Source organism: Bombus pascuorum, chromosome 11 (assembly GCF_905332965.1).
Source record: "Bombus pascuorum chromosome 11, iyBomPasc1.1, whole genome shotgun sequence".
Taxonomy (NCBI): domain Eukaryota; kingdom Metazoa; phylum Arthropoda; class Insecta; order Hymenoptera; family Apidae; genus Bombus; species Bombus pascuorum.
This window is the reverse complement of record NC_083498.1, coordinates 9,829,356-9,854,300: the sequence shown is the minus strand read 5'-3', so window position 1 is coordinate 9,854,300 and position 24,945 is coordinate 9,829,356. Positions and strand designations below refer to the sequence as shown.

Genomic DNA, 24,945 nt, shown 5'->3' with positions numbered 1-24,945 from the left:
TTCAAACCATATATCATATCATTGCTCGTATCAAAAGCGATTATACTCGATAAATTATAGTTTAGTCTTTTATCGTCATTTTTTATTATGCGAGAATTCTCTAGCTCTTTTATTGCTGTCAGTTTTATTCTTATCAGTCAATTCTCTTTATTCTTATCAGCTCGTGTCAGCTCCGTTCATTCTAATTTTAATTATCTTTGTTTAAAAATAATGATATGATTCGACGCGTCCACTGATAAACACCATTTAACGAAAGAACAGCGAATTCACGTAACAACTCTGTTCAGACTAATTCTAGTTACCACTGACTATTCGTAATGCAAAAGTACCGTTCACGATCACGTAGAGAAAATTCACATATCGACTCTGTTTATCCTAATTTTAACTATCTTCGACTGTTGACGAGTGGAAAGTACCGTTCGGGAAACAATCGTATAGCCCAATTCACGAACACACGAAAGTGTATCGAGTCCAGCTGACTGGAGCGCCGAGTCGAACGGGAGCGCATGCCGGGTCGATTTTGACATATTTCCCCGGATGACCTTGAATAGCCGAAGACGCCGCGACGGCCTAAGAGGATCGGCGCTGGAAGAAGGACGAGTGACGGTGGCGATAGTAGTTAGCGGTAGAAAAGAAGAGGGTGAACGAAGAAGGGAGAAGGAGAAGGAGAAAAGAGGGCCGGTGGAACGAGAGAGAGGAACGAAGCAGCCAGGAGGAACGAGACGAGGAAGGCCGATGATGGCTACGATGGTGATGGTCAGTGGTTGTATACCGGTTAAGCCGTTCAGTGCCAGGCCGGCGTCCGTCACGGTTAAACCTCGACTACTCGGTCGTTCGATCTCTCGTAGACCAATCGAATCCTCCGGGATTCCTTCCTTCCATCCGAGGATCGTCGCCTGGACCAAATCGATGCACCAGGTCATCCAGTCGTCCTTTAAACTGGTGCACCAACTTGGCCAATTTCAATTTCTTTCGAGAACCTATTTGGTTTCCTATCGAATTATATAGTGATACCTAGAGAATTCGATTCGTGACCCGTAACTGGATCAGTTTAATTGGTAAAAAAGAGAGAGAACGGTAATAATCGTTGGAATTTTATATGGAGGATTCTTGACCCGCAGTTATACAATATTTGTGATGATATCGAACGACCGTTTTCGCGAAGGATTCCTCGAGGCAGCCGTCGGAACTCGATCTACTGCGATCTAACGAAGACAGAAACCGTTCTCGACCCCCCGGAAATTAAATACAACGGTTCATCGGCGTGGATCTCGAATTCTATCCGCCTGAGTCATAGGCCTCTCCTTAGAGAGGAAGCGAATCTCGCATCAATCAGCGGTTCCTCTGATCCGATACACCTGGACCAAAGCTTTCTACGTCACCAGTGATTCACCAGAAAGCAGATCCGAATGTGTACCAAATGTTCGACCTTCTAGATCCGACATTGATCAGACAATTTCAAGGATCCATCAAAATGGACATGTGATTAGGACATGTGAATGTGTGAAAGGACTAAAGAGAGACTCATCTAGAAACGAAGGAAGGAATTGGTGAAAAATTCGGGGCGGTAGATGTGTTTGAGAATGGCGAGTGACATGGCGATCCGCGGGTCATCGGGCAGCGGGAATCGAAGCAACCAGCCATCGGGATACCAGGATTCGGAGCGAGCGCGGATGAAGTAATTACGAGGACTGACCAGTCACGGACCAGTCTGATCCCACGGGAGATCCAGGTACTTCTTCCGCGTGTCTCTCATTCTTCCGTGCTTCCTTCAGAAAATCGTGTTCGTTCCTCGCGCTGCTGATCGAAGCTCAATACTCTTTCTCTCTCTTTCTCTCATTCTCGCGCGCGCGCGCGCCAACGTGCCGATCCATCGTTTCTCGCCTTGGTACAACTTCATCCGCAGCAAAGACGGAACACAAGCTGCGAACCGGACGGAATTCGATGAATCGACCGCGATTATCCTCGCCTTCGCCACTGTTCCCTCCTTTTTAGGTGTCGTTAACCTTCCCTTCTTTTGGTGCTATAATAGTCGAATGTGATAGATATACTATTCTATTTTCAACAGAGCTAATTTGTGGTTGATATATCTACTAGCGAAGATTTAGATAGATTCTAGATGGAGTTTCACAGCTTTACGTACAGATATAGGTACAATATTTGATTGTTCGTTGGTGGTATAGCGATTCTTGTTTTCGATCGAAGCATGGCTAGAAAATGTATGATATATTTAATTGTAAAATCAACGGAATGGTAGAATTTATGTGGTTCAAACGACGAGACATTTTTGGTGAGGTGAGGATCTCTGGTTATAGTCTTAACAGCCTACCTTTTTTCTCTCTCTTCAACTCGTTAACCGAAGAAAACTGGTTAACTTGAGCTATCGATCTTTTCAACATAATGATTTCTTTTGATAATTTCTTTATCTGTTTCCTATATCCTTTGCTTTTCTTCTCTTTTCACTTGTCGCTTAGCTTCTGTTAAAAATACGACACGCGAAGAGAATCACAATGGAAAAGCAGCTATATAAATACAAAACTATTGGTCAGGTTAATAAGACGGAAGAGCGACGATGTGTCTCGTAAAAGTAAAAGCAGAATAGAATGGGATACCGGAGGTATCGGCTAGACGTTTTGTCCTTTACGACGCAATCTTCTCGTTCGCTTATCTTGTAGCAGACAGGAGGGAAAAACATGGAAGATTATCAAGGAAAAAAGAGAGAAAGCGAAAGAGAGGACTGATTTTATCCGTGAAAGCAATTGCACGCGGCATACGGACGCGATAAAGCCCGGGCAATTCCGCTACCAGTTACGAGTCCTTGATGGCCGATGCTACTACGATTTCCACGTTACCCGTGGCCACTCGAATACCGTAACGACGCCGAACGTGACTTCGATCGAAAAGTCGTCGTGATACGTCCTGTATCGTCAGGCTGCTCGTTTCCAGTTATCTATTACCGTTGTCATACTTCCGTAATACTTCTTCATTGGCCGTTAATCGCGCGTTCTGCCCTTAGGCCTGGTCCATACTGACGTTTTTATATCCTCGTGCTTCTGACATTCGTTAATTTCTTACAAACAGGGAACTAGTGTAGATATACTGATATTTGTGCATTTACCATATCGTATGGGATATACAAAATATTTTGAAGATCGGTCTTCCGAGTCTTGTGCTAGGTTCGCAGTTACGTTTAAAGGAATTGTACTAGTAAGAGTACGATGGCCAGGTTTTTTAAATTCGTGTACGAATACAGGTAGAGTATAGATATGTATATAGCACGTGATAAATCGAAAAGCTTGGTCTAGAAGAGCGGCAGAGATCAAAGGCAGCAACATGTTGCTACGAACTGCAATCTTCTCTGTCCTCATAGAACTCCACTTTCATCTTCCGTGTTCCGATCGTACATTTATTTTACATGCTGCTCGGAAACACTCGTGACTCTATATAGCATCTTATATAGATATATCAAAACTGAAGATAACATCCTTCGATAACGTCCAACTTTTGAAAGATTAGATTGAAATCGAAGATTAACATCGAAGATTATCTGGATCGATAAAACGTGGAAATTGTATTAAACCTCGATTTCGATGTCGAAGAAAGCAGAAAGCGTAGAAAAGTAACGCCTCGGGTGAACTCGGAAGATGATTGGCAGTGGCTGGCAAGCAAAAGAGGAAAGTTAAACGCGCTCGTTGTCGTTTGGTAAATTGTTCATCGACTTTCGAACTAATTACACAGGGACGAGAGTAAATTTATGTTCCCATCGGTGTGAAACCGGCATTAGATACGAAAGTCTAGCTCGGGGGAGTCGAAAGAAAAGTGGTAGACATGCACGTTTATAGATAATACTGGATGCACAGTAAATTTGCCTCTGTCTTGAAGCGAGCTATCAGTTTCAATTGGCGTGTCGTATCGTGACCCGGCGTTTCTCCTTGCTCGTTCCAGTAGCCGAGTATTGTCATTATCGACCCGTTCGATGTACCGTAGCGTTGTTACTACGAATAAAATAAATGCTATTAGTTTAATTGTGTATAATAAATTGCTGATTCGTTGCTGATCTATGCGTTTGGACGTCCAGTAGCGTGGCACTCTACATTTCGCATTTAAAGCCTGCGTCGAGTTCTATTTATACGGAAAGATATTCTAAATTTATACTTTATACGCTGCCGACCATAATTATTATGTAATTCCGTCGATAAGATTTGTTTCGTTATTTCTACATCCAGCAGTATCAAACGTGAAAGAATTTATTTCCTTCAATCTTTTTGTTTCGTCCAACGATAAAGCACATAAAAAATTTTAAACATGAACGTAGGTATTTAAACAACCGAAGTAGATAAATTCCGAAGCCCCAAAGACTCAGCCTATAAAATACATCTATCCATCTAAATTAGACGAACTCTGAAATTCCAGAAACTCGGCGTATGCGATAAAAGATGCACAAAAACAGGGAATCCTGTCGGTCCAACGAAGCGAAAGCTAGCAAATCAAGCGTGGACATTTCTGTGGACAGGTTGATCCTCGTATTCACCGATCGTCGTCCTCGATCATTCCTGATCGATCGAATGACGTCGTCGGGGCGCGCGCCATCGATCGCCACCGTTTTATAGGAAGTTACCAGGGCGTTATCTCGCGGCGAACTCTGCGGCGCATTCTTCCTTTTTCCGTCGCGGTGCAACGGGATCCTGATGGCTTGATTTCGCGCCTATCGCGGCAAAAACTCCGAGTTATCGTGCGTTCCACCCGCAGAGGGGCCACCGTTTCACGAAGATCGTTGCGTAGCCGACTTGTTCGCTTCGTCTTCTATCATCTAGAAGAATTTATTGATCAATAAAACGTCTCCATTTAATGGGAGCCCCCGTTAATGAACGACATCCTGGTCAATCTTGAAATTTCACAGGTTCGACATACGTAAGATCCTTCGCGAGCTTATTGTGAACACGAGGGAACACGCGTGCCCGATTATTTTTCTCTTTTTCCGTTCGCGTTCAATAACTGGTTCTGTCTTGAGGTAATTATATTAGTGTACGCGTAACGGGAATTAAAGATCGTTGGGAGTACCTTTATTTTCGTTTTGCCAGGCTAGAGTAATAGAGACGCGTTTTAGGGAATGTGAAGAATGATTCATTGATAAAAGGAATGCAGATATTTGAGTATTTGATACTGCAATATCCGATAGCTGGTTATTTTTGTAAATAGAATCACAAAATGTACGAGTGAGCAAAGTTCCATGGCAATTAGAGATCCTCGGTTGAAAAGATTGCAAGGATTCCTCTTTAGAATTTTTTTCATTTTCAATCCTTTGCTTTCCTAATTTTCTCTTTTATAATCTAAAGTCTATAATCTAAAAGTTAAACTTGCGTTGGTCACGGTCAATTCATAATGCAATTACTCGACTGCAAAAAATGTGAAGCATCCCAATAGCTACCGTAGAACTAAAGCGATGTAACAAAAATAATGCAACTATAATTTCTCTAACAGAATCTCCAAAAATCGTGGTAGTTGGAACGGGTCGTTTAACGGGCAAATGGCCTCGGTAGCCAGAGATCGCGAAACAGTTTATTAGCCGGGCGTGCTATCTGGTATCAAGCAGGCGAGCTCCGATACCTGGTCGTAGCGAGCTTAGTGCCCGCGTGGCAGATTCGTACGCGTTCAGGTCGCGTTCGGTGTACGGGAAACTGGTCTCAGCGGCTCTCTATGAATAGAATTAATGGACGGTGATTCCGCGCTTAATCGATGCGAAAGAGAGGACTGCATGGATCGTGAATGACGAGCCGAGATGTTCGATATCGTTGGCTTCGCAAGAATTTTAATTATTGTCAGCAAACCGTCGTCCACCGCGACTCGAATTAGCAGCGGTGGCCTACGTGGTTCGCCGATAATCGACGATTTATCGTTCGATTCGCCGTCGATCGTCGGTGTCGTTGTCTTTGTATCCGAGATAACGCGTTGCCGAGTGTCGACGTCGTCGCCGCCGCCGCCACCGCCGCCGTCGTCGTTTGGCGAACAGTGGCAAGCAAAACACGCATCGATGCCTCCTGTACGTGCCTCGAAGGCCGCTGGCTTCTTCTCTCTTTCCGCGATTGAGTAACTGTACATCATCGACAACGTCTACGCCGTGCTCGCGTCCCGAAACGAACCGGGGCAAAAAGCGGTCTCGCGCGTCTCGCAAATAACACGGTGGATTATGAATACGCGGGGCAGTTTATTAAGAGACATAAATTGCGTAAAAACCGCCGGCCAATTACGATTCGCTCCAATTCGCTCGGCATTCGCACCCTACGAGTCGATTAACAGTAGTTCGTGCAATTTCTACGCGTTCAGCCCTAGACAAAAACTTTGTTTGCTCAACCAATCTACCTGTTAAATAAACGCGTCTTCGAATATCCTCGATAAATAGTTGAATATTCAAGTGTTCGATCCTTACCCCTGGTCAGGTACGTTTTTCCTTACCAGTTCCTCTTTCGTCGAAACGACTACTGCACTTTAATTTCGTTCTCGATTTAGGAACAAAGTACGAAGAGATAGAAGAGTTATAGCGAAATGGGGAGGAAGGATTTGTTCGGATCAGCGTGAGAATGGACGATACGCGGGATAATAACGAGAAATCGTTAGTCGTGGCACACTCGAAAGCGAACGGCCTTTCCCATGGCAGCGGTAACAACCAAATTCCAGGCTGACGAACTCGCTTCTTCTTCTGCTCCCCTTAATCATCCTCCATTTCCTGCAAAGCTCTGCTACGCCCGCTTGTTAAAACTGCGCGAACGCCTGCAACTGAACAAGCCAGGAAAGACATAAATTAAATTACCGCGGAATCAAGCAGCGAGTCTATAGGTGGAATCATTCGTGAACTCGGAAGCCGATGATTTTCGCAAAGCATTACGGAAGAACGAACTTAAGAATAAAGGACAAAGAAAGGGATACATGATCCCTATTGAATATAGACAAATCGACAAATAAGAGGAGAATCGAAGAACTGAAAAATTCATTTTGCTGACTTTTCGAGCGAATTAATCCTTTTCGATCTCAAATAATTCTCTTAAACAGATAAAATGGATAAATATAAGATATCCTTTGCGTATGTTCAGACAGCATAAACACATCTTATGGCTATTTAACCCTTGAGTGACGTTAATCGTGAATTAACGTTAGAACTGTATCATCGAACAATGAAAAAAGTCAAACAAATATAATGAAATATTTTAGTATCGTTTAATGTTAGATAACCACGTATTAAATCTTCAAGCACATAACATAAATCATAAGTGCGAAATAATAACACTCGATGAAATAAAAATAAGGAACGTGTATAAGGACTGGGTGCCCCAGTGAAATGAAATGCCACGGTGAAAACATATTAAAACATCTCGTAATGGCTTCGGTTCGTAGACTCAACATCCTAAATCGTTTCATCACGGTTTGTTGCTCGCGATTTCTATCGAGATTCAACAAACCGACGAATAACACAGATGGATCAAGGGGATGAAGATGTCTTCTTCGCTTCTGGAAGAAATTAAGATATTTCGTAATGCTTTCGATTCATAACGTCGAGACGCTAAAAACCACCATTCTATCTCGATTCGTTGTCTGCGAAAGGATTGTCGTAAAATCGGTTGCTTAATCAGGGGCTAATTAATTTGACGACCGTGTCACGAGACGCGTACGAACCGTGTACGGTATCAGATCGCTAATTGCAGTCCATCACGGATTATTAGCCAACGCATAATGACGATGTATAGGGGCGCAACGACAGCTTCTCAAACGGCAATTTGATTCTCCGTCTTCGTATTGCGATTTACGTACCAATTATCGACGATCGTTCTTCTTCGTTTTACGGTCTCTCATAATCAGGCTATACACCGTGGTATAAAAGTAACTTTAAGAAAAACTATCGAGTACCGCGGTTAACGAGAAGAAAATTCTTAGCAGCGTTTTAAATTTTATGTTGGATCGCTCGTACATACATCGTTCTATAAAATTATACAATATGCTTCATTTTTGAAGAAGTATCAGGGAAAAAAGTATGTTGCGGTAATTCTTTATTTGTTTTCTTAAAACATACTAAATTGTTATTACATACTAGCCACTTCGTAACTGCTATTCATAATCGCTATTATGAATAAAACATGACAGAAAATAATGGTTATTTTAATCTTGGGTGTTTTGTAACACGGTAATCGAGTAAAATGTGACAAAACGCCTCTACATAAACAAATACCTGCTATTATTTCTCAAGAAATATAAAATTAAATCGTCCATTTCTCCAACATACGTACGCGTTAATTTTTCATAAAAACAATACCGACTTCTTAAATTACTTTACTTACCGATTGTTCACGCTATTCGGTCAGTCTCGAGTTTCAGTCTTGTCTAGTTTTAGCTTTTATCCTGCATACAGCAGGCTCGAATGTCTTAAACTAAATAGTAGCAAGTGGCCGTAATCCGATCGTAATTTCAATAGCTGATATTTTAGAACCAATGGCTGTTTCTCAAACGCGTCTTCAATCCCCGTAGAAACTCGCACCAAATTAGTCTTCTTTTTTATTTTCCCGTTTCATTTCCTCGATGATGCGCCATCGAAAAATGTTGATTAAGTTCGTCGCGGGTCCTTGCACATCGACATTGTCCCCGTTAGGTCCGGGGGACGTTTAATTGGTCGGTTAGTAGGTTAATTGACGCGTTCTTTTCTCTTAATCAGCAGTGTATCAGCGCGTGTGGATAACGAGGTTAAATTGTGGTTGGCTCCTTCTTCAAATCTGACCTCGCACTATGCCGACACAATAGAAAGGCGCGTTTAACCTTTGCGAACGACACCGGGTCTTCATGCGCGTTTCTGCGATTCGCGTAGAAATATTTCACGGTCGGGACGATTAACGTTGAAATGGGAACGAGTCGCTATGATAACCGCTACTCGTTACGGAACATTTCTTTGAGGAATGACGCGCCTCCGCGGGAACACGGTTATCGTGCAGGAACTCGCGGAAATTAGGATTAATGCTTCGGTAATAAATTATCAGGATGCACATGAGGTGTCTTGAAAAGTGATGGAACATTCTATGGATTCATCGTACCTTATTAATTTAACATTAAATTTGAAATTCGATATTGTAATTTATATCGAGATAGACTTTAATTAATATAGCCTGCAATAAAATGGATTTATTTACTTCCAACTGAAGTATAAATATATAAATTCATTTATACACAGTACATCGGCACTATAATCAAATTGATCGTTAATCACAACACCAAACCAATCAGATTGATCAGAAACGAACCTTTTGTCCCGGCAATTATTAAAAATATTCAAGTATTTTGGCACTATTCGTGTTTACGTTTATTCAGATAGAAACATGGTTACATATACTTATTTATTTTTTGTCATACTATTTTACTTTTAATTAACTATGTACAATATAACATATATATTAAAAAGAAATAGTTCTTTTATCGAAGAAAATATTATCATTGGTAGAGATGGTAGAGAAGCACACGTAAAAGTAGGAGTTCCAGGGTATTACTACTCCTGAGAATAACAAAAGAAAATTGTTATCGCGGGCTGTGGAAGATAAGGTTGCTTCTACCCCGGTTCTAGATCGAGGGCTCGAGTTTGAGGGCCGTTTTATGGTATATAAACGACTTGTCCTATGAGACAGTACAATACAATGGAGTGTGGACTGTAATACAAGTTTTGTAGCATACGAGAAAATTCATAGTTGGCTGAGTTCGTATAGTAACATTACCGAGCAGCGGCCATGGAATGGCCCTGTGACGTCTGTGTCGGAATAGAATGACAAGAAAAATGATCATGCTTGAAAACAGAGCCTAAGGAACATGGAAAAATCGTAGCAATTTAACCAAAATATAACTGCGCAAGTACAATAATTCACAGAAACATCAGTTCGTAGAATTACTCGCATAGAATTACTTTGACTGTGTGTTATTTTCTAGTATTAAACGATTAAGAGTAATCATATTTAATATTCGATTTTAAACATTGTACGCGTATTTTCATACAGATTTAAAAATTGTTTCGAAGAAGATTTCTGGAATGGTCATGGTTTTCATTTCGTAATTACTTTTTAGTATTCAATGGCGAGCTCGCGATCGGGAATAGGACGATTGTACCCTATTTGCGTTTATTTACGCCTGGCAGACAGGCCGAAAACGTTTGAGTATAAATTTTAATGGGTACATCGGGCCTTCCCCGCAGCTCGTTCACGAAAGCTCGTCACGTAGAGATCCCGGCACGTGTTTAGGAAGTCGCTAGAGAGCCACGAGCATTATGAAACCTCGTCGCGACTATGAATGTTAATGGAAGCTTGGCCGCGCCGACGTTTACTATCGCCGTTGCAGAAAGTATGTATAAACACAACTGCTGCGCCGAGTGCATCCGCGCCTCGATTTCACGACTGGCATGGCGTGTCCCAATGGTTTCGAGCGTTTCAAGAATTCACATTGCACCACGAGAACTTCTGCGAAGCATCCTTAAAATTGCCCGCCGTCGTTTCATACTGCACGCGACCACGATTTACATCTTCAACATCCGATCCTGATGAAATTGCACACCGAATTCCCCGGAAAGATGCTTTAGAAAGATAATTTAGAAGATTTTTATTATAACGATCTTTGTGGTTCGTGCAATTTTATATTAAGCGGTCTAAAAACTTGATACGTAATAATTTTCAGAAGTTCTAAGGACAATACCGATTTTTGACAGAGAGTGTTTAATACTTGGCGTTGAAAAGAAGGTTGAAATATAATTTAAAGGAATTGAAAGTAGTCTTCGGTTATAATATTCGATCGTAACGCAAAGTAATTTACAAACTGGTTGAAAAATAGCCTAGAGAAATTTTTAAATTGCCGTTGTATTCTGTAGTATGGAACGCTCGACGATTCTCATCTTGGAAATTTAATCCTGATGCAATTGCGCGCTGAGTGGTTTGCAAGGAAGGTCGAAGAATAATTTATAACATCGTAAGAATTTGAAGCGGATGCAATTTTGTAGCAAATGGACTTAAAGGATGAGAATAATATTTGTAGAAATTCTAGGAATACTGTCTTTTGGTATAAAACGCTTCGTACTTTTTATCTTGAAAATTTAATTCCGATACAATGCTATGTAGCCTGAAAAGAAGATCGAAGAATAATTTATGAAACTATAAAACTTTCATCCTGACGCAATTCTCCGTAAAGTGGCGTAAAAAATTCTAAAACTATTATCTCTCTTTGATATGGAGTACTCGACATTTTTCACATTAAAGGTTTAATCCTAAAGCAATTGCATAGCGAGTAGCCTGAAAAAGTCGAAGAATAATTTACCAGCTCGTTCTCATAAGAATTTAATCCCGATACTCTGTATTAAGTGGCTTTAAGTATCGGTAGACAAATAATTTACGAGAATTCCAAAGTTACTATCACACATACCCTAGCGTGGAACGCTCCAGACTTCCCGTCTTAAAAATTTGATCCTTATACCAAACGACTTGGAAATTGATGGAAGAATAATTGAGATAAATTCCACGAGATTAGACTTTACGATCAGATAAATCCGTTGTATCAGTAGGTCATGTGGTGCGTGTGCTTTTTGCTGCACACGGTTTCTCGTAATGTCTAGTCGGCCAGGAAACACCAGTCAGCGACAGTTTTATACTCTTTGCTTCTTGACCTTGCCCCAGAGAGGCCACCGATCGGAACACTATTCGAAGCATGTAAGGTAGAGCAGTAGTTTCTTTCCTCACCACTGGACGCTTAACGGTCTCGGTCCAGTCCGATCGAATCGCCTCGCCGTGTATCCTTAAAGTATCTTCCAGTAACCAACCTCGAAACGATCAACCTGTCCGATCGATCTTTAACCATTAAGTCCATCGATTATAAAATTCGTCCCTCTTCGTCTTCAAATATTCTTGCAATCTCCACTAGCATCAACAGCCCTGATTTAATCCTGTACACGATTCTTTTATACATTAAACTTAGGTATCTTAATCTTCTATGATTAGAATTTAATTGGAAGAATCCTAGTATCGAGTAACTTCGATCTTTCCATCTTAAAAAATTACCAAGGAATATAAATAACGCAAAACTGCTGTTTCTTAGAGATAGTCGAATAGAAGAACAAAAATGGGTAATGAATATCGTATGTTGCGATGGTATTGTAAGATTAAGAGCGAATAACGAACACACCTTAAAAAGTGAAGGTACGGAGAAGATAATTTTTGTAAAAGCAAAATTTGTCTCGGAGGCAAAAGGTAGATTATGGCGAGGAAGATGCGAAGATCAATGGAATCGACCGTGAAAATTGTCTGCCGGATATGTTCCGCGTGCTCGCGGTCAGTCGAGTTCTCGTTGCCCTGAAATATGTGTCACTTTTTGCGGACGCTCGTGCGCCATGCGGGAGACGAGTAACACGAGACCACGGCCCAGTTCCTCTGCAACCGCCAGGGACACACGCATTCTGTTCCTCGAGCGTTCCTCTTCCTTCACTTTTTTCCTCTTCTCCTTATTACTCGTTCTATTGTCTTGGTCTTTCTTTTCCTATTTCCATTCTTACACCGATCATATATGTATATATCGAGACGTCGTTGTAGCTGATAGAAGACGACTGTTTCGTAAAAATCGCTAAATACGAAGCGGAAGAACATAGGAGTGGATGACAGAGGAATAAGTAATGTAGTAATTAATGGTATAAGATAGAAATAATGACAAAACGAACCAAAGAAGCGGAACCGCTTGTATTCTGTAAGGAAAACAATTAAGATATTATCCGTTGAGACGATTGACGATGCTAAGTGATTTTGTTTTAATATTAATCGAGAAAAATAGTCAAAATGGTTCGACATAAATACAAATAGTTCTAAATTTTGTTTTACCAGTAATATCGTTTGTTCATATTTCCGTCTATTTCCGTATATAGTAGAAACAAGTTCCATCTCCATATGCGAGCTCAATCTCGCTAGTCGCTCCTATAAAAATTCAAATTTCGTCCAATATCGGTGACGGGTTACGTAAGGAGCTCGTCCTGAGTCAGTTCCGTGGCACAGAACTTTCGTTTTCGTTTGATAGAGGATGCGAAGAAAAATAGAAATCGAAATTACGTTTGCTGGAGAGGAAAAGATGATTTTCTACGAAGCAAAATGGAATCATCGGTACGTTTGGGAAACAAGAACAGTATTCCACGACGCAGTACTGTTTCATATTATTCGTTTCTTTTTCCCACATACCTACGAATCGTTCGTTTTCCATCGAAACTTTCTATTCGAGGATGTATGTTCTACCGACCTGGTGGGTGTCGATACTTGGCAAAGTTTTCTTATCTCGTAGAATGGAATTGGAAAATATTCCACAGCTCTCTTTTCTCGATATCTTTCAGCTTATTTTCCTTTGATCAATCTTGGTCTATTCTCAACAGTCTTCCCATTTGACTACGATTTAAGAAACTTGGAAATTTTACGTGAAAATTGTCAGGAAAGATATTAATTACCAAATTGTGGATTTTCATGCCATTACATTTATTTGTGTATTTAAATATGTAAATATAATTAATTATATGTAATATAGTATATATATATATTATAATATGTAATATAATCATATAATTAAATGTGCAAAAATGCAGAAAATACACGTGACATGCGAAAGTATACAAAATATGCACGGTGTTCGTGTCGTAGTTATGAAATAAGAAAAAGCTAGTATTTATAAAAATATATAAACAGCAAGAACATCTACTAATTACGGATACTGATGCGTTCTACATAAAATCGGGAATATATTAAAACATCTTAGAACAAAGGAGCAATAAAAGTCACGAAGAAGAGAAAACAGCAACCATCGTGTAGTCTCAAAGAAATAATTCTTAGTCTGGCAAGTTCAAGCAAGGTAGTCGCCGCTTCCGGATACGAAATTGATGTTTGCATACCACTTCGGGGTTCGATCGTCGTCGCGTGTCCCTCGGTAGTGGTTTCCAGTGGCACAACTTGGCTGGCAAGTAGAATCAGCCATCATGCGTACGGCACACCGCATTTTCTCCTGCAAACAGGAACATCCTCAGACAGGGCTCGCGTGACCTCTCGTATTTCCAGGCGTTACCATGGATCAAACTACGAGATTACGAGCTTTCGAACCGCCTATCGACCGGTCACCCACGCACCAACCTGACCATTAGCACCGATAAATTATTCTATATCGTAACATTGCACAGAGTGGCATACAATGGACAAAAATCGATATAATCACTGGTCGATTTTGATCTTATTATTCGATGATATCGTCAGTCCGTAAGTACAGGTAATAGAAACGTAAACAGTAATTCTCTCAAAGATCAATAGAAGACCAGTAAAGATCGTTTGTATATCAAAGTCTAATCACTTGAAAATTTGCTCACTCGAGATTTTCAGCAGAGATATAGTCTAATTTTATGCTAAATGTACTAAATGTCAGACTATATCTGACAAAACGGAGGGTAGGGTAAATGATTTCTACGTGACAACTACGAAGAAACGAAGAGACTGTTCCAAGCATCGGTACTATTTATTTAAACGTCATCATATGTACTTGGACAAAGAAATAAATATTCAAAACATTTCAACCTAGTCAGGAAATAGAGAAAATAGTAGCAAAGATTTGATAAACAGATTCTTACTCGCGTCGAGTGAGTCGTTTGATATCAAGTTCCTGTCCCGAATTCTCGTTCAGATGCCGTACTGTGCATTGTCTCGTAACTCTATTCCTCGGTCGACATAAGATGGCAAGGATTCCGGTTGCAGATAGTAATTGGACAAACTATTACACACATAACAAGATAGCGTTATTTGACTCGCATAATCTTCAACATCTTAAAATTGAATATTCGACTTCGCATGGAATATATAATCAAACTTGCTGTACGTACATGTATATTGGCGTGGTCACTATTTTCCCAGAAAATTCTATATCTGGAGATCTCGAAACGAACAGAAGTTCGTTCGAAGATTCCATTAGCCAGTAAATGGAGTGTATAAAATGAGAGATGCCGTTTGAGATATAACGCTCATAAACCTTGACGCGTGAAAAGATGTTTTCCGTGGAACGTGTCATTGAATGGTCGGCACGCGATCACCGTTGGAAGCTTTCGCGACGCGCGATGATCGCGTAAAACGACGGCATAAATCAAGAGGAATCGACCCAGATGGGCAAGCTTTCTTCGAAAGCGTGGCCAACAATCGAACAGCGCCGGTTGATTTATGTGCCGTGAAACGTGTTGACGTGCGTTCAAGCCGACGCACGGCCGTTGAACGCGAATCAATGTTTTGAGACTAAACGATTCGCCGCGAGCATACCACCGTTTTCTGCACCGCGATCGCAAGCGTGATTCGCTTAAAATGATAATGAGCTACGGCCACGCCGAGAAATATCACTCTGGATGGACGCTCGTGGCCGTTAGACCGAGACCACTTTGCATTCGAGTACGTATTCACCTTTGGAAGGATCGATCGAATTTCAAAGCACATCTCGGAAAAACGATCCAGCTTTAACCTTCCAGCCGCGAATCATTTTCATAGTCTACTGTATTAGAACTTTATATACAACTCTATATACGACTTTACAGGTCGTATTGTCATTAAGACACCTTTATTGCCATACAACGAAAACGATAGGTGGAGAAAAAGGAAATATTTTTGTTCCTCACGTGTTACGTTCTTCCGACCACGTTGTTGTAATCTGCGGCGTCATGGTCTACGGTATAAACAAAATATTTCTGCGATTTGATATTTGTCGAACACCGTTCGGAGCATGTAACAACAAAAAGCGTTGCTCGTATTTACTTCAGCGTGGACACGGCTTTAAACTCGTAGGTACGGTTGCTCGAGATCCTCGATAACATTCGCGGCACATTCTTCGCTGATGCTCCACTCGCCCTTCCCATTCAATCTTTCGAGAGGAAGAGAAAAATCGATTTCTCGCTAAGGGATACAAAAGCTTTCGCATCGGCGCGACGTGAATTTTTATCGAATATCGATTTTGCTCGGTTCGGCGGATCGTTCGCTCGGTCTGGCGTGTGTCGCCGTTGAAATACGAGACACGATAAAACCGCATCCGTCCGCTGGAACAAAAAACAGCGGAGATCATGGTCGGACTCCCTTCGCCGGGGAATCGGTGTCAACGAGACAAATTGCCTGAAAAAACGACCGAGAAAGCCCCGAAAGTCAGCCGGATGACCCGGTATGCGAAACCAGAATTCGGTAACAAGCCGCCTTCAGCCCTCGTCCTCTCTCTCTCTCTCTTTTTCTCTCTCTCCGACTGTAATCATCGAGTTTTTCTCCTATCGGTCAGGCTGCACCTGCTACTGATTCAATTACGTTCGCACGATGTACCCAGCGCGTTCGCAGGTTTTGCGATCCAGCAACAAGGGGCTGTAACTTTGTTCCGAAATCGGATTGTTAGCGAAACGTGAAGAAAGGAAGTAGAGTGGATATAAGGGAGAAGAGTGCGGTATCAGAGAGCGTTTCTTTAGATTCAGATGGCTACTTGGAACTTCTTTCGAGGAAGAATGTTGTTGAATGGAAAGAAGGATCGAACAGCAAAGAAAATGTTTTTAGCCTTTTCACGTTTGATGTTATACGTACGCAATTATGTAACAGTGAAGAAATGAAACAGTTGGTCAAATAAACTGAACAATTGTTGGGATATACGAAACAACAAAACCATAATGTCAATATCGTAAGAAACAGCTAATAATTAAACATTTTCGATTTCTTTATTTATATTCTTCTGTATTTACATTTTTCTTTATTACATAATCCTTGTTATCTTTCTTAAATTCCTCGTCCTTTATTATATAATTCCTTTTTGCTAATTTACATACACTTGTGACTAGGAACTGCTCGAAATGGGCATTCACAAAGGAATAGTCAGAATTTCTGTACGAAGCGGTTTCCCTCGCTTGTATAACAGCGTTCCGCTGCGATTCGCGTCGGGCTGGAAATCCTGTTAAATCAATACCCTAATTGACCGAAGCGACTCGTGTGTAAACGCGCGTGAACGCGTACGCACGCAGCGCCGTTTCGCGTAATATTCAAGCAAGGATCTTCACAGCGTGGAAACATGGCCAGCTGGTCGCGATCGTGCGTTACACCATATCTCACGGTTTTACTACCATGCTGTTTCATTTATTTGCATAATAGCCGCTGATGACTCGTCGTAAAGACGCGATGCAAACGCATAGACCTCGCCCTCTTTCGTTCCCTCTTGTATCTTTCACTTCCATTCATATTCATCCTTTTTCCATAGTCAAGCTTCGCCTCCAACAGAATATTTCGATTCTCTTCATATCGCATTTACCTTTTACATCGACGAATTTTAATATTTTCCTTTAATCACGATTCTCATTCAGAATGACAACAGGATCGAACTTGGAAGACAAAACAGTCGCTGACTCTTACCTACACTCGATACCACTTTAGAATATAAATATAAAGTTTCAGACGAATAAAATGAACTTACTACTTGAGTAGCTACACTCCAGCGAGTTTTCTCTAAGAGCCACTCTATATCACAGTTCGAAGACAGAAAATCGATCGACTCTTGGCGTACGTCGTACGCACCTGGTGCGTCGTATTTATCACGATCAATACTTATTAATCGAGAGTCGATTTAATTGAATCTCTGGAGACCCCACCCATCGCGAGGTAAGAGAGCTTGGGGAGATACATCGATTTCCCTCGCGACTACATACTGACCTCTTCGTCGCGATATTACGCCGCATTAAATTCAGGTTAGCGCGCTGGGGGACTCATAAGACGCGGACGCAAAAATTATGAATCCCGTGAAAGGTTTCTAGTACAAAGGCACGGCTGAACGGTCCAGTGCAATCGCACATTTCATTAAACCGTTACAGTGTGACGAGTTCTTTCGCCCGGCACTGTAGAAAGGCGCGCGAACAACGATTGTTCCGCCATTCCATTTCGTTCCAGTGATATAACATTATGAAAAACCAGACGTCGAGACTTTAAAATTAAATCATTGAAACTGCATTTTTCTCTCGTCTTTGGTTGTAAAATGCAGTAAGATAGGATTGTTCGAGTCACCTGTGTTTCAACGTCTTAAAATTCAGTCTTGGTCTTTAGGCAGAATAATCAAACGTTTTGTATGTTATGAGAGCAATTAATCTTAAATGATAACGAAAGGAGGAGAAAATATTCGCGTACCCTGTGATAGTATTAGGCAACCGAAGCGAGTTAAACCGAAGACGCAAATACCTCTCCATAAACACGGTCGTTAATTATATCTTATACTACAAAGGCTATTTTTCGATACGGAAAAACAACGAGTTCGTGAAAATCCAGGTTGAAGCATTGAAATCAACTTACGAAGGAGTTGAAACTATTAGTTGGGAAATTAAGAAATTGCTGAAGAACGAAATTAAAATTCCTCTAAATTGTACGATGAGTTCCTACGATATATAAGCTACGTGGAGGCCAAATTAAGGAGGAATTTGTTAATTATTTTGTTTCTCAAACATTAAATTTAAATTAATTTTAAATTACATAGAAATAGAAAACTTGATAATATAAAATTACATAAAATAGTATAAAATTAACATATTGAATTTTAAAATTATTCTATGTAAGATGAAGAGTGTGAATTATTATGTAGCATATTTTTCTCCTATCACTTCGCATAATGTAGCCTACAAAAGTCATACAATTCGACTTCGCTCGATTTCTCGCATCGAGAGCGAAAATGTGACCTAGGGATCGTACTTTGGCACGGTTCCAAGGCACGCGAGGAACGTGAGGCATTAGGCATGCTTATTAGTAACAGAAACTGAAGAGAAGCGACAGAAGGAGCCTCGTACACGTATCTGCACGCGCGCACCTGTATGCAGCGGTGCATCGGAAATCGCCGGAGCTGTGGCATAGGCAATAACGCGAGCCATACAGGTGTAACTCGGTCCGTGGATAACTGGACGCACACGTAGCCGCGTCCCGATGGGATTAGACGAAGAGTTTTGCAACTGTGCCACCGGTAGCCGGTCGCAATTTGCATGATTTCCGAAGATTAACCTTGCAGCGCGCGTAACAATGCCCTCGAGCTAGAGCCGCGCGTTTTCTTCATGGAAGGATTATATCGTTTCATAGCCGCGACGAGAAACGTCGATACACGGCTGTCGCGTATTTCCACGACGAAGAAATAGATGAGTCGAACAGGAAATTGGAAACACGCGGAGGATTGATATTCTATAGCTGTTGAATCAACGGCATCGATGAATAGTTGCTTGATTCGCGTAAGGTTCAGCTTCTTCGATCTTGCGGATTTTATACGACAAGAAAGAAAGGTCATTCCTTTTTGTAGCGTTGATTTGTCCTCCTTCGGTTCTGTCGATGAAATACGCGTTTTGCGACGGAACGTTATTCCTTCGTTCATTGAGAATTGAACGTGAATCGTGTACCCGGGCAACGAGATTCTGTAACTTGTAAAAGTTAGAGTTGATCATTCAGCTTCTGAGAGGCAGATAAGTAACGTAATATATTTCTAATAATTCTGATTTCTGATTTCAGGGATCAGGATGCGGTGGATCGGTTACGTGGCCACAATTCTCTGGTGGTCGGGCATCGCCAGGTCCCTCAGTACGCTGAATCGAGGTCACAGTCAGTAATACTCCTTTTGGTGGTTTTAAACGCGAGTATTTCAGTAGCCGGCGCGTTCCTTTCCTCGTGTCTCCCCGAGCTGACTTTCTTGGCTGGACCACTTCCTCGCTCGAGACTCTCTCGCATGCTTTCGAACCAGAACTGGCCATTAATCGGATTCCCTTCGTTTTAATGCTATGCCTGACGTCCTGCGCATTTAGATCATTCTCTCTCTCTCTCTCTCTCTCTCTGACTCTCCCGATTTCCAAACAGTAACAGTTTCCGATCGAAGATACACACTGTGACTTCAGACGGATACTTACCTTTTTTATTTAGGTAAAAATGGCTAGTTTTGACCTTAACCCTTCGTCGTTAAACGTTCTCCACTCTCCATCTTCCTTTCCTCCATCTGTTCGAGACCTGTTTCTCTTTCTTTATTAAGACTCCTCTAAAATGTATAACTAATTGGACAAGGAACTCGGTCAAGGTGCAGTCGGTCGTCTACTTCGCGGCCGTGAGAAAAGAAAAGCGAACAAAGGGGGCGACTTTCATCTTCCCTGTGTCCTGAACAACCACCAGAGATACGAAATAAGACTGGAAAAGTCTTCCACTTCTCATTAACCCTGCACTGTGCACCAGAAAATCTGCACATCTCATTTCTGCACTGGTACTAACGATAATTGCGCTGGAAAATTAATGTACCGTATGCCGTACCATTTAAACTGTCTACAGAAGTATGATAAATTCAAAGTATTCACCTCGACGACTTTCCTTATCCGTTCGCGATATTAATAGCAAATTAATATCTTCTGCTACCTTAGCGATGGTAACATAATATTCCTATCCCCGTTTACCAACTGCATTATGTACACAGTCATAACGAACGTGAACGTAATTACCGTACCAGTACCATGCTACCCGCCTCTACGTTGCTAAACAACGAGCTTTAATATCTGTCTTTAATTACTACCCGGGACAATGCGGAAAATCGTGCGCCAGCAAAAGAGACTGATCCTCTATCAACCACTCGCGGCATAGAAACCAATGTTCCGTTTCATATTTTCAACAGACAATTCAGTCAAGCATTCTCGCCTCTTTTGTACACCCACAGAGGTATCACGGATGGTCCATGAAGGTTTGAAGCTTCATGGTATAATCCAGGATCCAAAGGACGTCGCGTAAAGTAGTTTTGATGATGAGGTGGTGAAGCTTTAGAGAGTGTTGTTTGTCATAGTATGATATCATAGAGATCTAACTTGTAGGAGAGTTTAGTTACTAATATTGGCGTGATTTATCGTTGTTTTCGCGATGGATATAAATTTTACGTAACGGAGAACGTGGAACGAAAAATATATACGTACGGCCTAGCTGAAAAATATTTGTCTGAAGACTTCTGAACAAAAGTATATTCGCATTCTAATCGCGTATACTTTTGATAGAAATACAATCAAGCATTCTATCGTTTCACCGTAACAAGATAGATGAAACCAAGTCATCTATTTCTTACGATTCAAGCCCCTGCAACTATCATAGACAATGTCCTCTGATCCATGGGACTGTACGTCTTTGCTATCGGCCATTGTTTCTCCTCACGAAGACGAACGAACGTCGACCACCGATAAAGTTTTTCTTTAATTAACGCGGTAACGTGGTATAGGAGAAAGCGAGACCGTGAAGGTAGAGACCGCGACAATTTACGTCGGTTTACGCGCTCTTACTGTCTCGGTTAACGACCTGGCCCAGGTCTACGTACTCCCGTACACTTCGACGATCGACCACACGCTTTTTCCTTGCTTCTTTCCTTTTTGTTTTTCTTTTTTCGCGTACGTCCCCGACTTCACGTGACTACGAGCACTCCAAGAGGATCACGGCGCACTTTCACCAACCAACGAAAGATTCTATCGAAGGTTGGGCACGTTAACGACGCTCCAATTACCGAACTCGATTCTGTCTCAAATGGTACCAGGTCCTTTTAATTAGCGATTCGCCCGAAATCCAAAGAAGAATCGCACGGTGTCGAAGAACTATCGATCCAGTTAGTCCTTGAACGAGAGAAACGATTATTCCTCGAACAGCGCGACCTCGCAGGTCCCAGGATGCCTGTGCGTTAATTATAAAGCTTCGTTGGTACGATATCGAATGAATTAAACAGTTACTCATCACGCACCACGCGGTTGCGAGATATAGGTCAACAGGCGCATCGTTGAAAGTTTAGTTTAACGTGTTGGAGATAAGGAAATAAGCGTCGATTGAGTTCGTGAACTATTCTCGTTAGCCAGGCATTAATATAATAGATCGTCACGGGCCATTAAGATCGATTCTTGTTTCGATGTAAACATTGCTATTAAAAGGATATAATTGTCCGTTTATTGGCCTACTTCTAATCTTCGTGCAGACGCGCGATACACGTGTTGGAATAAAGAAAAGTGCATAGAATCGAGATCTATCATGAAAGTTATCGACTTGACGTTACTAATCTATAACAGAAATCATGTTCCTTCTCCTTCTGGTTGATATTTGACATAAATTCGTCGTAGGGGCTTGACAGAGCAATCGATAAATGTCACGAAACGTGTGAAATAACATTGTCTATCTCCGCTGTTTCATATCCTTCCATGTTCACCTAGAATACAATTCACCAACGTAGAATAATCGATTGGATGACGCGGGATGACAGGATGATAGAAGCTCCCAGAACGTCTCAAAGTCTAGATCCAAGATACTTCGATCGTTTTCTAACTTCGTACAATGCTAACCAGAAAGAAACTTCGGAAAAATTAAAATATCGTACCAAAGATGCCATCATCTATGCGTAGGTTACAAAATCACCCCGAAACCCTGTCGAGTCCCCGGGCCAGAGTCCAAAGAAGGCACGTGCATGTTCGTGTGGGAGTGCATTAAATCAGAGGGCACGCACGTGGGCGTGTGCGTGGACACGTTCATGTTCGGCAGCTGTTGTGTGCACAATACGACAACGAACGCGATCACCGCGTCCAATCTTCAACACCACCAACATCAGTACCATCAACACGCTTCATCCTCTTCGTCTGATCCATTGAGACCAACCCTAGCGGAGGCACTGGGCAACGAATCAACCAGGCCAACGTTGACCTCCCTCTCCAGCTTCCTCGTCACGGACTCGAGCACCGCTAGACCGAGTCACCATCCATCCGAGACGCCGGTGTCTTCCGGAGGGTCCAGCAGACCGCACAAACCGCTCTCGGCCGGTTCCGCTAGGCCGCTGCAAAAAAGACCGCACGCGAAACCCACGTCCGATCACAAGGACAGGATTCAAACTTCGGCAGTGCCTGCCTCGTCGAATTTCTGGGAGAAGGGCTCTCAGAGCACGAAGAGACCAGGTTCGTCAGAATCTTGGGACAAAGGGTCTCAGAGCACCAAGAGACCTGGATCTGGATCCTCGGTTCATTGGGAGAAGGGATCTCAAAGTACTAGGAAACCTGTATCCTCGGATCTGTGCGAGAAAGGATCTCAAAGTACTAGAAGACCTGGATCCTCTGATCTGTGCGAGAAGGGATCTCAAAGTACTAGGAGACCTGGATCTTCCGAGCTTTCGGAGAAGGGATCCCAGAATACTAGGAGACCAGGATCTTCCGAGCTTTGGGAGAAAGGATCACAGAATTCGAAAAGACCTGGAGGTGTTTGGGAGGATAGTAGTCAGAATACGAAGAGACCTGGTCATCATGACTCCTTGAATATTCAGAAGACAAGACCGGAAAGTGGTCAGCATACAAATATCAAAGAGAAGGATACGACGCATGGAAGTTTTCAGAGTCATCTTCAGGGATTCAAAGATAAGGTGGACACTGGACACAATACGTTGGTGATTAGATTACCGGCGAAGGAACATGCTTCCAGTGAAGGTGAAGGTATAAGGCATAATAGACCTAACAACCAAAGACCGTCCGAGTCGAGACCGGATGATAGTAAGACCGGGGATGCTGATTTGAGCGTGCAAGAGTCGATACATAGACCCAGTGTTAATTCGGTCGATGAAAATGTGAGTATTTGGTAATAACGTTCAAAAATAACTGTTCTTATTTCGGGCTCTTTATATAATACAATAGAACGTATACGATTAATGAAACTTTATAAATTACAAATTACGAGTTAGTAGTATTACAAGTTGCCAATATTATCTAACAAATTCGAAATATGTAAATTTCGAGGGACTCGAATTAAAAATAAAATTCAGAAATGTTTTATCTTGCATCCAGGAATCTGTCAAGGACCCTCATCCAAGCTTGAACTTCATTCATACGGAACGTCCACAATGGGCGACCAAACCAGTATCCCCGAAACCTACAACAGACTTCTCGAAACCATATTTTTCAATAAAAACGACCACCACCTCTCGACCGATTCTGATGAACGATCAGCCAGATACCAGGCCGAATTTTATCTCAAAACCCAATAGTCCGAGCACGGTTACGAAAACCTCCACCACTGTCAGACCGACATATTTCAGTCAACAGTCCACTACCAGGTATTCGACTATGTCTTTATGTGACTTAAAGCCTTAGCTTGAAATTTTAATCGAAAGTTCTTTTTGTATCATTTCTAGACGTTCTAAAAGTATATAAAATTTACCTGAAGACTTTCATTATGAATTTATAATGTATTATTAATACGTATAACAATATGTTTCAATGTTTGTAAATGCACAAATCATAAATTCACCTACAGAATTTTATCATCAGATGCCCTGTGAATATGGCATGATAATATTTCAAAGTCCCGAAGCATAGATTTTCCTATTAGAAGTATGATCTTAGCCACAGCTTGCTCGAATAAAAAATGTTGTCCTGTGTGCCAACTTTCTCCCTTTGAGCCCCTCAATCAAAGTCTAATTTCAAATGTATCAACTTACTCCATAAGTAATTAGAACAATCGAGCGAAACGACGGTGTTCGAGCGCCAGCTTCAAGCTTTTCTTTCATTCTAGCGCAGCCGGATCCTTGCCACAGACCTCTCACTGGCATGTGACCACAGAGCCCGTGTTCGTCACGAAGCAAAGACCGTTGTCGTCCACAAAGCCGATGGGCTCACCCGAGACTACTAAACCTTTGACCAGCAGTTCGCATTTCTGGTCGGAAAACAGTTGGACGCCGCCGAGACCGTCCTTGAAACCGCACTGGACTGACAATCCTAGCCTTCTTCAGAACGGGCCCGAAGCATTTCCACCGCGGCCGAGTTTCAAACCGACCGAACCGCATGAAGTACGTCCAGTCACTTGTTCATCATGTCGAACTCCTAATCTGTTTAATTTAAAGATATTTGCAAGTTGCAGTTACGGATAATCTTTATCAAAATATCACAGG

At 41.8% G+C, this 24,945-nt stretch overlaps 1 protein-coding gene across 4 annotated transcripts in view; it reads left to right on the top strand.

Moving 5' to 3' along the window:
- The window catches only part of LOC132911838 (serine proteinase stubble-like), a 77,015-nt gene that overhangs the window by 48,153 nt on the left and 3,917 nt on the right, over positions 1 to 24,945 (top strand). For 3 of the 4 annotated variants that reach the window (XM_060968829.1, XM_060968828.1, XM_060968827.1), the window contains 4 exons: positions 19,539 to 19,628; positions 22,424 to 23,625; positions 23,843 to 24,111; positions 24,570 to 24,843. In XM_060968829.1, coding sequence (XP_060824812.1) covers positions 19,547 to 19,628; positions 22,424 to 23,625; positions 23,843 to 24,111; positions 24,570 to 24,843 — 1,827 coding nt within the window. In that variant the 5' untranslated portion in view covers positions 19,539 to 19,546. The remainder of the gene's footprint in view (positions 1 to 19,538; positions 19,629 to 22,423; positions 23,626 to 23,842; positions 24,112 to 24,569; positions 24,844 to 24,945) is intronic. The other variant, XM_060968830.1, reaches the window with a different exon arrangement.